This window comes from Colletotrichum paranaense, assembly GCF_030867605.1.
Source record: "Colletotrichum paranaense strain IMI 384185 chromosome Unknown Scaffold_18.1, whole genome shotgun sequence".
Lineage (NCBI taxonomy): Eukaryota > Fungi > Ascomycota > Sordariomycetes > Glomerellales > Glomerellaceae > Colletotrichum > Colletotrichum paranaense.
In genome coordinates, this window is record NW_026848976.1 from 20,672 (window position 1) to 32,621 (window position 11,950).

The 11,950-nt window shown below is 54.0% G+C and overlaps 3 protein-coding genes across 3 annotated transcripts; 1 reads left to right on the forward strand and 2 right to left on the reverse strand.

The window, feature by feature from the left end:
* Window positions 1–586: 586 nt before the first annotated feature.
* CPAR01_15081 (misato Segment II myosin-like domain-containing protein) lies at window positions 587–2,461 on the reverse strand (the record flags this gene model as incomplete). The annotated part of the gene is made up of 5 exons (XM_060499331.1): window positions 587–854; window positions 930–1,516; window positions 1,580–2,021; window positions 2,115–2,314; window positions 2,390–2,461. The coding sequence occupies 5 exons, from the start codon at window positions 2,459–2,461 to the stop codon at window positions 587–589; spliced, it is 1,569 nt and encodes a 522-aa protein (XP_060341763.1).
* A 2,244-nt stretch (window positions 2,462–4,705) lies between these two features.
* Window positions 4,706–6,898, forward strand: CPAR01_15082 (fork head domain-containing protein; the record flags this gene model as incomplete). Its single annotated transcript, XM_060499332.1, has 4 exons — window positions 4,706–4,819; window positions 4,895–5,881; window positions 5,941–6,761; window positions 6,817–6,898. The coding sequence occupies 4 exons, from the start codon at window positions 4,706–4,708 to the stop codon at window positions 6,896–6,898; spliced, it is 2,004 nt and encodes a 667-aa protein (XP_060341764.1).
* Window positions 6,899–7,285: 387 nt separating this feature from the next.
* CPAR01_15083 (uncharacterized protein) lies at window positions 7,286–11,390 on the reverse strand (the record flags this gene model as incomplete). The annotated part of the gene is made up of 4 exons (XM_060499333.1): window positions 7,286–11,032; window positions 11,086–11,141; window positions 11,196–11,279; window positions 11,360–11,390. The coding sequence occupies 4 exons, from the start codon at window positions 11,388–11,390 to the stop codon at window positions 7,286–7,288; spliced, it is 3,918 nt and encodes a 1,305-aa protein (XP_060341765.1).
* Between the last annotated feature and the right edge of the window lie 560 nt (window positions 11,391–11,950).

Genomic DNA, 11,950 nt, shown 5'->3' on the forward strand with positions numbered 1-11,950 from the left:
GAGAAAAAAATCCATCGACGACCCGGCATTACCCTGATGCCAGTGTATCCACACTTTACCTGCAAGACCCCCTTCCATAACCCAACTTTGGGTGGAGATCGCAAAAGCAAAAGCAGCAACATACTCGGTATGTTTTGTGGGCTTTGGTAGGTTGCTCGTTCTGGCCTGAGACGAGCGGAGACTACTAAAGAGCATCAGGAACATTACTGTCGCCCACGAGGATGCACTTTGGGACACGTACGCTTTGTAATGCAGGGCGAATTCATTTCTCTATGCTTCTTCACGCAAACACGGGCAGGACTATTGAGTCAAGGCGAAGCCAGTTGTATACTAGATACCATCGATTTAGAGGATTGACTATGCTTTGTCCCCAATCTCTCCCCTTGCCTTGCTCTGATATCTTGTGACTTCGTGGGTGCCTAGGCGACTAGAGGTGTCCGTGCCTCTCTGTCAAACCAACCTGTGAGTGCTGAAGTGACCGAGGCGATGCAATGTGAGACTCAACATCTGAGGTCTCCACGATTCTCGAGCCGTTTCGCTTGACGTACTGATTGGTCGAGATTGATTATAGCTGATTCAGGCTACCTCAATCATCGTCATCATCGCTACCACTTGACCATCCTTCTCGATACGCCTCGGCGAAGTCGGCTAGCTCATTGCTAATGTCTTCCCGGTCCTCCACGCCAAGAGAGGATGCGACGGTAGTGCGCAGGGCATTCAGCGCGGCAGACACTGAAGTATCTGTGGAAAGACTGGTCTTGACGCCAAACGAATCGCTCAACGGCTTGCCGCTGCCGTCGAGGTAGATCTCGGGGAAACTGTCGAGCATAGGGAAGCCCCTATCGGTGAGATACCTGCCATCATGAGTCAGTTGTCAAATTACGAGCAAGCCTTTGGAAGGATAGCGGTAGTTGTCTTTTCTGGCGTACCTTTGTGTACTAGTCTCTATGAGCGCAGCCCTTGGCCGTTGCCGGCTATCGCCGCCCTCGTCCTCGTCGTGTTTCATGACTTGCTGTGAGCCACGTGTAGTGATTGTCTGCCCGAAAAGGTGAGGCTTGCCGCCTCCGCCATTCATATTCCTTCTTCCAGGAGTAGGCTTGGGTCGGAGGATATCAAACAAGTCCGTGTCAAGCTTGGTTATCTCGCCAGCTTTGTCATCATCCAAACCTGACTCTGGTGCGCGGGTGTCTTGTTTCGTTTCCGAGGCTGGGTCGACGACGGTCATTTGCAGACGGCTCATGGTCTGTCTGCCGCGTAGATTCAACCCACTCACCAGCTCGCCGAGCGTCGCCTGTAGACCACTGCCAGAGCTGGTTGAGTTGAGCCGGGAAGCGATCCCTGCTGTTTCCATGGCCGTACTTAGCAAGGCCGTGGTTTGCCAAGGAGATTGCATGTTGATGCTGATGTTTGAGCTCAACCGTGCTTGGGGGAGAGCCATGGGAACCAGCATCGAGGCGTGCTCACACATGTCCTTGACTGCCCTTGCAGTGTTGGCGAGCTGGAGGCGTCTTTGGTCCTAGCGTTATCATTAGCTAGGCTAAGGAGTGTAATGAGCGCGCAAACGAAGTTTGAAACTTACGATGCGGGCAGCGGGTACAGGAGTCTGCAGACCCCACACCCAAATTGTAGTCTTGCCATACTCATCTCGCAGGCGCTCTACATACTCGGTCGCGAAACCTCCCCAGGCGTCGTCTATAGTTGTCACGATCTGGAGGCCCTGCATCTGATCGGCCTCCTCTACGAAGGGACGGAAGTCTCGATCGACAATGTTATGTTCCTTGTCTAGAGAATCGAACAATTCCCTGCCCAGAGACCACTTGTCAAAGGGCCTGATGGAGGAGTTGATCTCATAGTCATAGAGCTGGTTGAGAGACTTTGGGTGGTAGTAGACGCGCGAAAAGTCGGACCAATACCGCACGTCGGAGGACTTGAGCTTTGGGGCTGGCGTGCCGAGGTCAAGACTTTTCTGATAGGCGCTCGGCTCTATCGATGTCTGTTTGTGTACTTGCGCAGATCCTTCCCTGGGGTCGGTGGTGGCATGTTAGGTGGCCGGTCTGGGATACTTGAAAAAAGGCCAACGGCTGGGGTCAAATAAAGATGGGCGCGTTACGGACCATAAGTGAGCAGGTGCCTCTTCCTGGCTTGCGTCGTACAAGGCGTTGATCTTGCGAAGCGAGCCGAATCCGCCCTTTAGATCATAGACGACGGTACGCGGGAGGAAGGTCTCGGAGCCATCCAGGGCCACACCCGGACGCCAGTGAACGTCGTGGTTCACCGGGGATTCGTCCTGATCAGAGTAAGTGAAGTAGGATTCCTGGCAACAAGGTCAGTTTGTGTTTAGAATAAGACGCATGGGATTCGCTGTTGATAGAGCTAAACGTCTGAATACCTGGGTGTTCCAGAAATGAGTTGCAGCATAGTTGCTCAACTGGCCTAGCTGGAGAGTGATGATCTCGTGCATACTGTTTTGTTCTAACCTGAATTATGAAGGTAAGTAGTCAAGATGGCTTCGCCGGGCTGCACCAATCATAGATGGTCCGGCAAGATGAGCCGGGGGGGTTTACTGCGGATGGATCCCGAAACTGGTAGGGAACGGGACGGGACTTGGGCTTTGCAATCTCAGTGCCAGGTCCATTTGGGCCGTTGAAGTGCGTCAAGTGAACCCGGTAGTGGGGTAGGTCTTGGGCGTGGGCCGGGCTTAGGGCGGCCGGCGACGGCATCCGCCCCCATCGGGCAACGGACGCTGATCTACCGTCCCATCTTCCATCAACCAGTGCATGCACCCCGTCTTGCGGTACTCACTTGCCCTCTTGACGTTGACCATTGCTTGAGGTAGGAGAGAGTTCTCCCTCCAGCACGACTACCTAGCCATTCGTAGATGGCCTTGAGCTGGCACTTGCTTTATGATCGGCTTGTAAATGAACTAATGGTTTTCCCCACCAAGGGCGAAACCATGTTGGTCCTTATTGAAAACAAGGGAGCGTTAGCAGCAAGTGAGCGGGAGCACCACCCGCAGGCATCTGGGAAAGTTGACTGGCTTGACTGGCACGCATCCAAGTTGTCTCACAGCACGGGGGACTTTAGATTCCAGCAAAAGGAGAAATACGAAAATGGGAGCAGACATTCTCTCCCCCCCCTTGAGTAGGGGCCAATCGGGGCTCCCATTTCGAGGTCATACACAAGCCAGCAGGCGGTCGTGCACATCCCAGTGTGAGTCAACCTCGGCGAGCGAGATACGCCGCTGCACCAAGGCGAGGAATGAGGTGTCGAAATATCGTGTTGGACCAGCCAAGGCCCCTTCAGACATACTATCAAGGGGTACCTTGGGTAGAAGCAATTGGGCTGATTCCAACTCCCAATATCGAAAGGTGTTCAAGGCTTTCGGCACGGCAGGGCGGACGGGGTCTTGTTTTGAGGTAGGAACTTGGACCTCTGGAGGGTACCGTACCTATGCATACCTTACCTTGCTCTGTACGAAATACCTACCGGTACTTGGGTAAGTGGAGGTGATTACGTCAGGCAGGAGTGGCTTCAGGCATATGAAGGTGCCTGACCGGTGGACGGGAAGAGATCCAATTACCTTGGGCTGCTGAATGAGCAGGAATCAAGGTAGGAGTGGTATGTGAGGAACCTCAGAGCTGAAGGCGACAGTGGAGGGCTCAAAGAAAATGCTCAAGAAGGTTCAGCACTTGAGCTCAGCCAGGTTCTCGGGGCGCCGCACTGTTAAGAAAAGTTTTTTCATACTGTACGCGTGAAGTGGTGACCCAACCAGCAGAATGACCTGAAAACATGGACAATGGGAGGGCAGAGGGTGGGGGGGGGACTTGGGGAAGAGGTGCGCTGTGGGGCAAAGAGCACGGGCTGGTCAGCTACGTAGTAATACCCTACCACCTTTACCTACAGGCTATAGGCTACCTAGGTACGACACGGGTTGGGGCCGCGCCCCCCTCTGGGCGCCCCCTTCCATTCACTGAAGTCTGAGGGTGAGGGGTGAGGTGCTCTACCAAAGTGCCCGCACAGTGCCGTGTTACCAATTAACGCCTCCCCCTTCTCTCGAAAAAGCGACGCGTTTACCAGAATTTCGCGACCGTCACCATTTCAAACCCTTGCACATCCAATACGGCTTTCACACAACTTCAGCTCCCACCACTCATCTCCTTCCTCTTCTTATACCTTCCAGTACGGAACACCTACCACTCTGCTGCCTTCGGTGGCGTCACTTACACGGCCATCACGACGTTAGAAAATTACGCCTCTACAAGCAAGCAAGCAGCGTTCCTACCTCAGTTGCCTTGTTCTACCATACATCCTGAGAGCGTGTCGCAAGCGCGGCTCAACACCACCGCCCGCCCACCTTTCCCAACCTCGCGACGCCCTTTACAATACCATTTGTCCTGACACAAAGGAGCGCCAAAATTCTTACTACAGTCACCTTACCCCCGTCTCACATTGTCGCAGAAACTATATAGACATCATAACTCTTTGTGGCACTTGCCTGCCCCGGACTTTCAGATCCAGCCCAGCCAGCCTTTCACCCTTCACGACTTGACGAGACACGACTTTCCCATTCCTTCATTCCTTACACTTCTGAGACCAACTACTTCAATCAATCGTCCACCATTGTTTATACCTTCCCGCGCTCCGCCCTCCGTCTTGTTCAGGCCCCTTTCGCACAGAGGTGCCGCATGCTCGAGGCTCCTCCACCATGCCTGCCTCAGCAAAGCGCTCCCAGCGCACTCGTCGCGACACTCGCCGCGATACCTCCCCCGCAAGATTAGAAGACAGCTCCCCAACTCGGCCAGCAAAGCGACGAAAGAAGGTAAATTGATGCCTCTGCTCTCTGCTGACAATTCGATCCTCGCATCATCGATGACACTAACGCCGCTTCCATCAGGTTGATGATCCTCCGCCTACCGAACCCGCCGACGATGACGAGTCCAACCTCACTGCCGATCAGTCGGCTCAACCTGTAAGCGACGATGATCAGCTGCTCGCGCAAGTAGTTCAGCACTTTCAAATTCCCAAGGAGGGCGCCCCCCAAGCCAGCAAGGACCATGCGAACTCGATACATGAAGCCAATGGCAGCGGTGTTCAGGCCTATGCCAAAATCGCCGCCCAGGATTGGACTTTCTACATCACAAAGCTCATCGTCAATATTGGACGCCCGTCTGAGGGCGTCACTGAGGATGACGAAGACTTCATTCACATCGATCTCGGCCCGAGCAAGATGATCTCCCGTCAGCACGCCCGGATTTACTTCAGCTCCAAGGAAGAAATCTGGTTTCTCGAGGTCAAGGGAAGGAATGGCGTAAAAGTGAACAATGTCCCCATGAAGCAAAAGAGTTTGAGGCGCCTGGAGGGTGGTGAGGTTCTTGAGGCAGGTGGCACGGAAATGATCTTCGTTCTTCCAACCGAAATCAGTCCCTTGCACATCGATCCTCTCTATCTCAAGAGAGCTGGATTATCGCGTCAACAAATGACGAGCCCTCAACCGAGAACGGATCTGCCGGACGAGCCATCTTCGGCCCTAGGCTCGACCATAAGAAGTTCTCGAGGCTCCCAATTTCGCCAACCTATTGCCCCGGCTCCTGCAGATTACAAGCGGCCCGGAACCCCTCCTTCTGCAATCCGCGGTAAGCCTACGCCGTCGCAACACAAGTCACCACACTACTCAAGTTCGGGCACGCTGTTGTTGAACTCCAACGACATTGATCTCAGCCTTGACGAGAACAAACACATCAAGCCGCAATACAGCTATGCGCAAATGATTACCCAGGCGATTATCAATACGCCAGAAAGGAAGCTGAATCTCAACGGTATCTACAACTTCATCATGAACAACTATGCATATTACAAACACCAGCAAGCCGCTGGTTGGCAAGTAAGGCTTAATGCTGTCAGACTCCCTCGCAACCTCGGTCTTACTAACATTATTCAAAGAACTCGATTCGCCATAATTTGTCGCTGAATAAGGCCTTTGACAAGGTTGCCAGATCGACAGACGAGCCTGGGAAGGGCATGAAGTGGCAGATTGTCCCAGAGGCCCGGGAAGAGATGACCCGAAGCGCATATAAGGGGGGTAGAGGCGGTCACAGAGGCTCTTCCGCGCCCTCTTCACCCAACAACCAGCTAAACTACATTACTCATGGACCAAGGGACGTGAATGCCAGAGAGCCTGCGTCGGCACGGAAGAGGAAGGTATCCGTAACGGGATCGCCTCCGAGTTCCTCCTTAGCTGCCGTTCAATCGACTCCAGATCGCAGCACGCGCCGCCTTGCTCCTCCGAGCACTGCCATGACCATTGATGGCAGTCCTCTACCGAGGCCGCGGAAGGGCGCCGCATCTGCATCGAACAGCTTTCCCTCCACCAGCTACCACGATCAATCACCGACACTCACCTCATCCTATCTACCAGACGAAGGCGCGTCTTTCGTCACACCTGCCCCTCACCGTGTTCATCCCCGACTAGCGCCCCCAAGCACCGCACAGCGGCCCAGTCAACACATGCCGACCAGTTCCCCAGCGCCCTTCTGGAAATATGCAGACATCGGCAGCACCCCTCTGAAACCTGCTGCTCATTTCGACATGAGTCCTTCTAAGCCGTCTCTGGGCGGAATACCGCAAAGTAGTAGCCCACCTCCTGCGAAGTCGCCAAATCTTAGCCCTACAAGATCACAACACAAGGAATCATCACGGGAGGCGCCGAGTGAGCCGTCCAACCCACCCGAGATTGAAGAAGACCAAGGTTTTGATTTAGCAAAGTAAGTCTTGTCAACGTCATATCATACACCTGTTCCTTGACTAACATCCGATCAGGGGTTTCCAAAGTATTGGGTCATACCACGCACCTGTTGGCCGGGGATTATCAGTAGCTAGCGCCATGAACAGCCACTCATGAGACAAACATGAGCCGCTTTTGGCAGGACAATAAAGCCCATGCCCCCTCATAATGATGTGCTACACTAAATGTACGAATTCAGAGCATTTGTGAGAGTGAAGATAGTATAATTCTCAAGGGCTCCACCTGCCCATGCCACCTTCCTACGTAATACCTATATATATTTATATACGTCGTAGTATCCACAGATGTACCGATCAATGCTTTTCCTACTCCCGTCCGATTGTTTACAAGTACAAATGCCTGCCTAGGCGCCATCGCCAGAGATTCAAGGGTTCAAAGGTTCAAACGCGAGCGACTGGTCCACTACAGCCAAAGAGAAACCGCCTGGCGTGATCATTCAGGGTTTGAAGCTTGGAGGCGGTTGCGACGTCATGTTTCCTCTCTTTACTTCGAAGACTTGCCCCTCCTCTTGGGGTTGCCTCGGCTCGGTCTTCCCTTGGAAGTCTTGCTTTGGTCAGTGCCCTCGATAAACTTGATCAACTCATCGATGCTGCGCGAATCCATGCCTGAAGGGTTGCCCAACTGCGAGCTGCTGCTCGGTCCGGCGGACACGCTGGGAGCAGTAGCGGAAGCCTGGTAGGGCGCACCCTTAGGAGTAAAGCGAATGCCTGCGCGCAAGCGACGAGCCTGCGCATCCTTCTGGTGCTTCGCAATGGAAACGGCGTTCTGCGTAAGCTGCTCGAGCCAGCTCTCGGCCTCCTTGGTGTTCTTGTCTTCGGGTCCAAGCTCGCCGAGGAAGATGTTGTAGGACTCGCGCATGCGGCTGACGGCTCCCTTAGAGTCTTGGTCCAGAGCCAAAGCCTGAGCAAGTTGGAACAGAAGGGTGGCGGCGTTGATCGAGTTCTTGCCGAAGACACTCTCGCAGATGCGGAGGGACTCTTCGAACCACAGACGGGACTCGTGGTACGCCTTGAGGTGCTGAAGCATGACAGCGCCGTTGTTGATGGTTGTGATGGAGTCGGGGTGGTCGGCGCCATAGATAATCTTCCACAGCTTCAGCGCGTGCTTAGCATAGATGAGCGCACCGTTGCTGTCGCCAGCTTGGTGGAGGAACAAGCTGAGGTTGAGGTAGTTGAGCAGGGTCTCGGCAGAGTCAACACCGACAGTCCTCTCGGAGACAACAATGGCCTTCTTGGCGAGCTCAACGGCTGCTTCCTTCTCATCCAACTGGTAATACAGCATAGACAAGGTGTTGTAGACGCGGGCGACTTCGGGATGAAGGATACCGTAAATCTGCTCGTGTAGAGACAAAGACTCGAGAAGAAGCTCCTGGCCAAGCTTGCGCTGGTTTTGCATGATAGAGATGCGGCCGGCCTCCAGAGCTTCCTCCGCAAGAGTGCTGCGGGGGCAGGAGTGCTTTACGATAGGCACAACGTTGACAATATCGTCTGCTGTGAATGTAGTGTTGGGAGCAGGGGCCGGGGCTGGGGTAGCCGCTTCTTTGGTTGCCGCTTTCTTGTTCTTCTTCTTCTTGTTTCCCTCCCCGTTGGTCTGTCCATTGGTCGCAGGGGTACCGTTGGTCGCAGGAGCCTGCTCAACCGGCTTGTCTGTGAAGTTATACTCCTTTGCTTGCAGCTGGAAACCAAGCTTGAGGGAGATCTCACGAAGCACCTGCAGAGGCTTAAGGTTGTTGTAGAAGTCGGCATCGAGCTTGTACCGGTATCTCTTCAAGGTCTCCTGGGAGATGCTTTCGTGGAGGGACTCTGGGGTGACCTTCTCGAAGGATAGATCGGCATCAGTGTACAGCGACTTCAGGACTGCGTCAGATTCGGCCGCCGGCTTGGGACTCAGTTTGTAACCCAAGAGGCAGTTAAGAAGATGGGAGATGCAGGCTGATGAGAAAGGTGCCGGCAGGTGTCTGAGGTAGTTTGAGGCGACATGCTTGAAGGAACGAGCGACCATGTCCTGGATACAAATATCCTTCAGGCACTGCAGGCGAGGTTCAGAAGCGAGCTGTGCCACCTTTCCAGTGTACCTGATGTTGATGCCTCTCTTGTGCAAGAGACGACCCAGGGACTGGCCATCCATAGGGAAGCTGATGTCGCAATCGGTAAGCTCACGAACGAGGTCGGGAATGACCTGGTCGCGAAGGTACTTGGATGCAAGACGAACATCCTCCTCGTCTTTCTTCATCTCCTCCTTCTCGGCATCAGTCTGGGGGACCTGACCGCTGAAGACATCGGGGTTGAGCGAAAATGCGAATTTGGAAAGGTCGATGTGATCTTTCGAATCTGTCGACTCCTTCGGTGTCTCCGCCTCCTTTGTCTTCGGCTTCTCCGCCTTGACCTCCTTTTTGTTGACCTCCGACTCTTCTTCGCTCTCGCTCTCACTTTCGCTCTCACTCTCACTCTCCTCGCTGTCGTCGCTTTCGTCACTGTCATCGCTGTCTTCTTCCTTCGCGGAGGCATCCTTGCTCTTCTTGGGCTCAGCCGTAGTTTCGTCAGTCGCAGTCTTGGTGTTCTGCCCACGGCGTGCCAGCTCCTCGTCAACCCAGGCCTTCATCTTCTTCCGCCCGTATGAGTCAATCAGCTCCGGACGAAGGACGGCCATACGGTGGGGGTACTCGACATCACCTTCCTCCTCGAGCCAGTCAATATCCAGTGGCGTCACACGGTACAGGTCGAGCACGTATTTGCGTCCGTCGGTTCCCAACAAGCCCTTGGTCTCCACGCTGGCTTCGAGATCGAATCGTTTGCCATCCTTGTCCCAGACAGCATGCTTCTTGACCTTGATAGCCTGAGACAGCTTGGAGAAAACGTCGGCAAATCGCTCGTCCGCCGCAACGTTCTCTTTGCCATCCACGGCACCATAGTCGATCTGATTTTCGCCAGGCTCCCTCTGCTTGAAGATTCCTGGGACAATACTTTGGCCAACAATACGCTTACCAAGATAGTCAATAACAACCGTAGCAGGGGTGAAGAGACCCTCAATGTCAAGCTGATTCACTAGCCTCACTCCTGCGACGTCCTTGCCAGTGGCAACACGAGCTGCCTCGTCGCCTCCCTCAGAAGTGAAGGTTTTCACGCCATCAGCACCAAAAGAGAAGAAGATGTTGTTGTAAACGAAAATCTGGGCATCTTTGCATTCCGTAGGGTTCAGCGGAGGGATTTCGCCACGGGCAACGAGCACAGCACCACGAGTGGCCGCGTCGTTGTAGTCGGCGAAGAGCTTGGACATGAGACGCTCACGGAAAACTCGGTCCTGCACGGTCTCACTGGGAAGCTCCCTCGCGGATTGGAACTCTTCGTTCCAGTCTCTCAGTGTGTCGGTGTTGTCGGCGCCTGCAATGAGATACGTCTCCTGGGAACGTGTCCAGTCAGGGGTGTGAGCGGAGAGGGGAGAGTTGGATGACGGCACGATCCATGGCGCAGAGGGTATCGCGTTGGTGATTTGGAAAGTCGCCAGCGGGTCCTTGCGGTTGTTGAACTCCTGGAGCTTGAGGAAGGATGCCGAGAAAGACGGCGAGATCTGGTCGAGGAGCCCGAGCAGGGAGTGGTTCGAAGCGGCTTTGGGTGCAGGGCGAGGGAAAGGATCGAACTTGGCATTGGAGGACTTGTTGATGAAGAACCCCCCAACATGGGCTGTGATTTGGTGTTGCTCACCCTCGTTAGTAGTAGCAAGCAGGTACAAGAGATGACCCTTCTGCTTGAGGTGAGGCGGCGGCGGGTTCCACGGGGAAAGAGTAATGGTCTTGACCGTCTTGGGTGCCTCTTCCTCCTCGACGGGAGGCAACAAAGTTGAGATTGGAACCGGGGTCCCAAAGCTGTAATCCTCCTTTGTCTCTTTGGCAACCTCCGTCTGCCCTCCGTTGGATTGTTCCTCGGATGGAGGCAAGACACTATCAAGCAGAGAGAGACCGGGGAGAATGCCCTGGACAGCGTCGGTGCGGTCTCCAGCGGCACCAATGAGCTCTCTGATTCTCACGAGGTGTATACGGGCCTCCTTCTCCGTGTATGGGTCTTCGACCAATGTGACTTCAGGGCTTTCGACAAGGCCTTCGATCTCGGATATCGGGAGGAAATCATTGATGCGTTGGCCGCGGTGCTCCAGGTGGAAGCAAGTGTACTGGAATGCCACAGGGAGGTCGATGATGGACTGTCGAACTTCGTGAACCTGCTCTTGTGGGGACACCTGTACAAAACTGGTCAGTGGATGTATCCGCGAGTGGACTTAGCACAGCTAACCGTAATTTGCATCTGACGGGGCTCGTTGGGAAGCTTGATCGTAAGGGTAACCAAGGCTACTATGTATCAGCATTTAACGTCCCAACCCCATGAAAGCTTGCATTACTCACCGTCTAGGCCTTGATCGATCTCGCCCTCAGCCTGGAGCTCGGCCTCGGCTTCAATGGGGGGCGCTACCTCCTTTTCGGCATTTTCTGGAAGGACTCAAAGTTTAGCTTGGAACTGTTTAAGGGTTGCATTGCGTATCTTGGTTTTGCTTGTGGATAGTTGGTACCTTTGCCTTTGGGTTGATCGGATTGGGACATTGGTACTCGATGTAAGCAGAAATACCAGAAGGACCTGGATTTTATATTCCTCGACGGACAGAAATCCTGAGAGGGGATAGATATATAATCGAAGCTTCGAAGTGGAGAGGGTTGGGAAGAATTGAGCAATCGCACAAATCAATGCAGATACACAATTAATATAGGGTAGAACGGTGTAAGTAGCGGTCTGTGGAATATAGATGCGCAGCTCCGAAGTGACGGGTGGCAGAAAGGAATACTCGGCGGCCTAAGAGAGGATGGGAGGGTTCCAACTCAACGGCCAGTTGCGGATCGAAAGGGGGGTGGTAGAGAAAAGGTGAGAGGGTAGAGTGCCGTTTGGGAACGATCGGGGAAAAAAATTCACGGCAGAAAAAAAGTCGCGTTGTCATTCATCAATTGACGGCAATGCACCGGCCCGGCAAAGCTGGAGCTGTCGGTTTTTTCGGGCCCACTCCGCTTGAGGGAGCTCTGTCAGTTGTCGTCGGTTCTCCCTAAGCTGTCCCGGAAGGTAGCGAGCCCTGACAGAGCCTCCGGTAGCGAGGCCCGGTTCTCACCAGAGT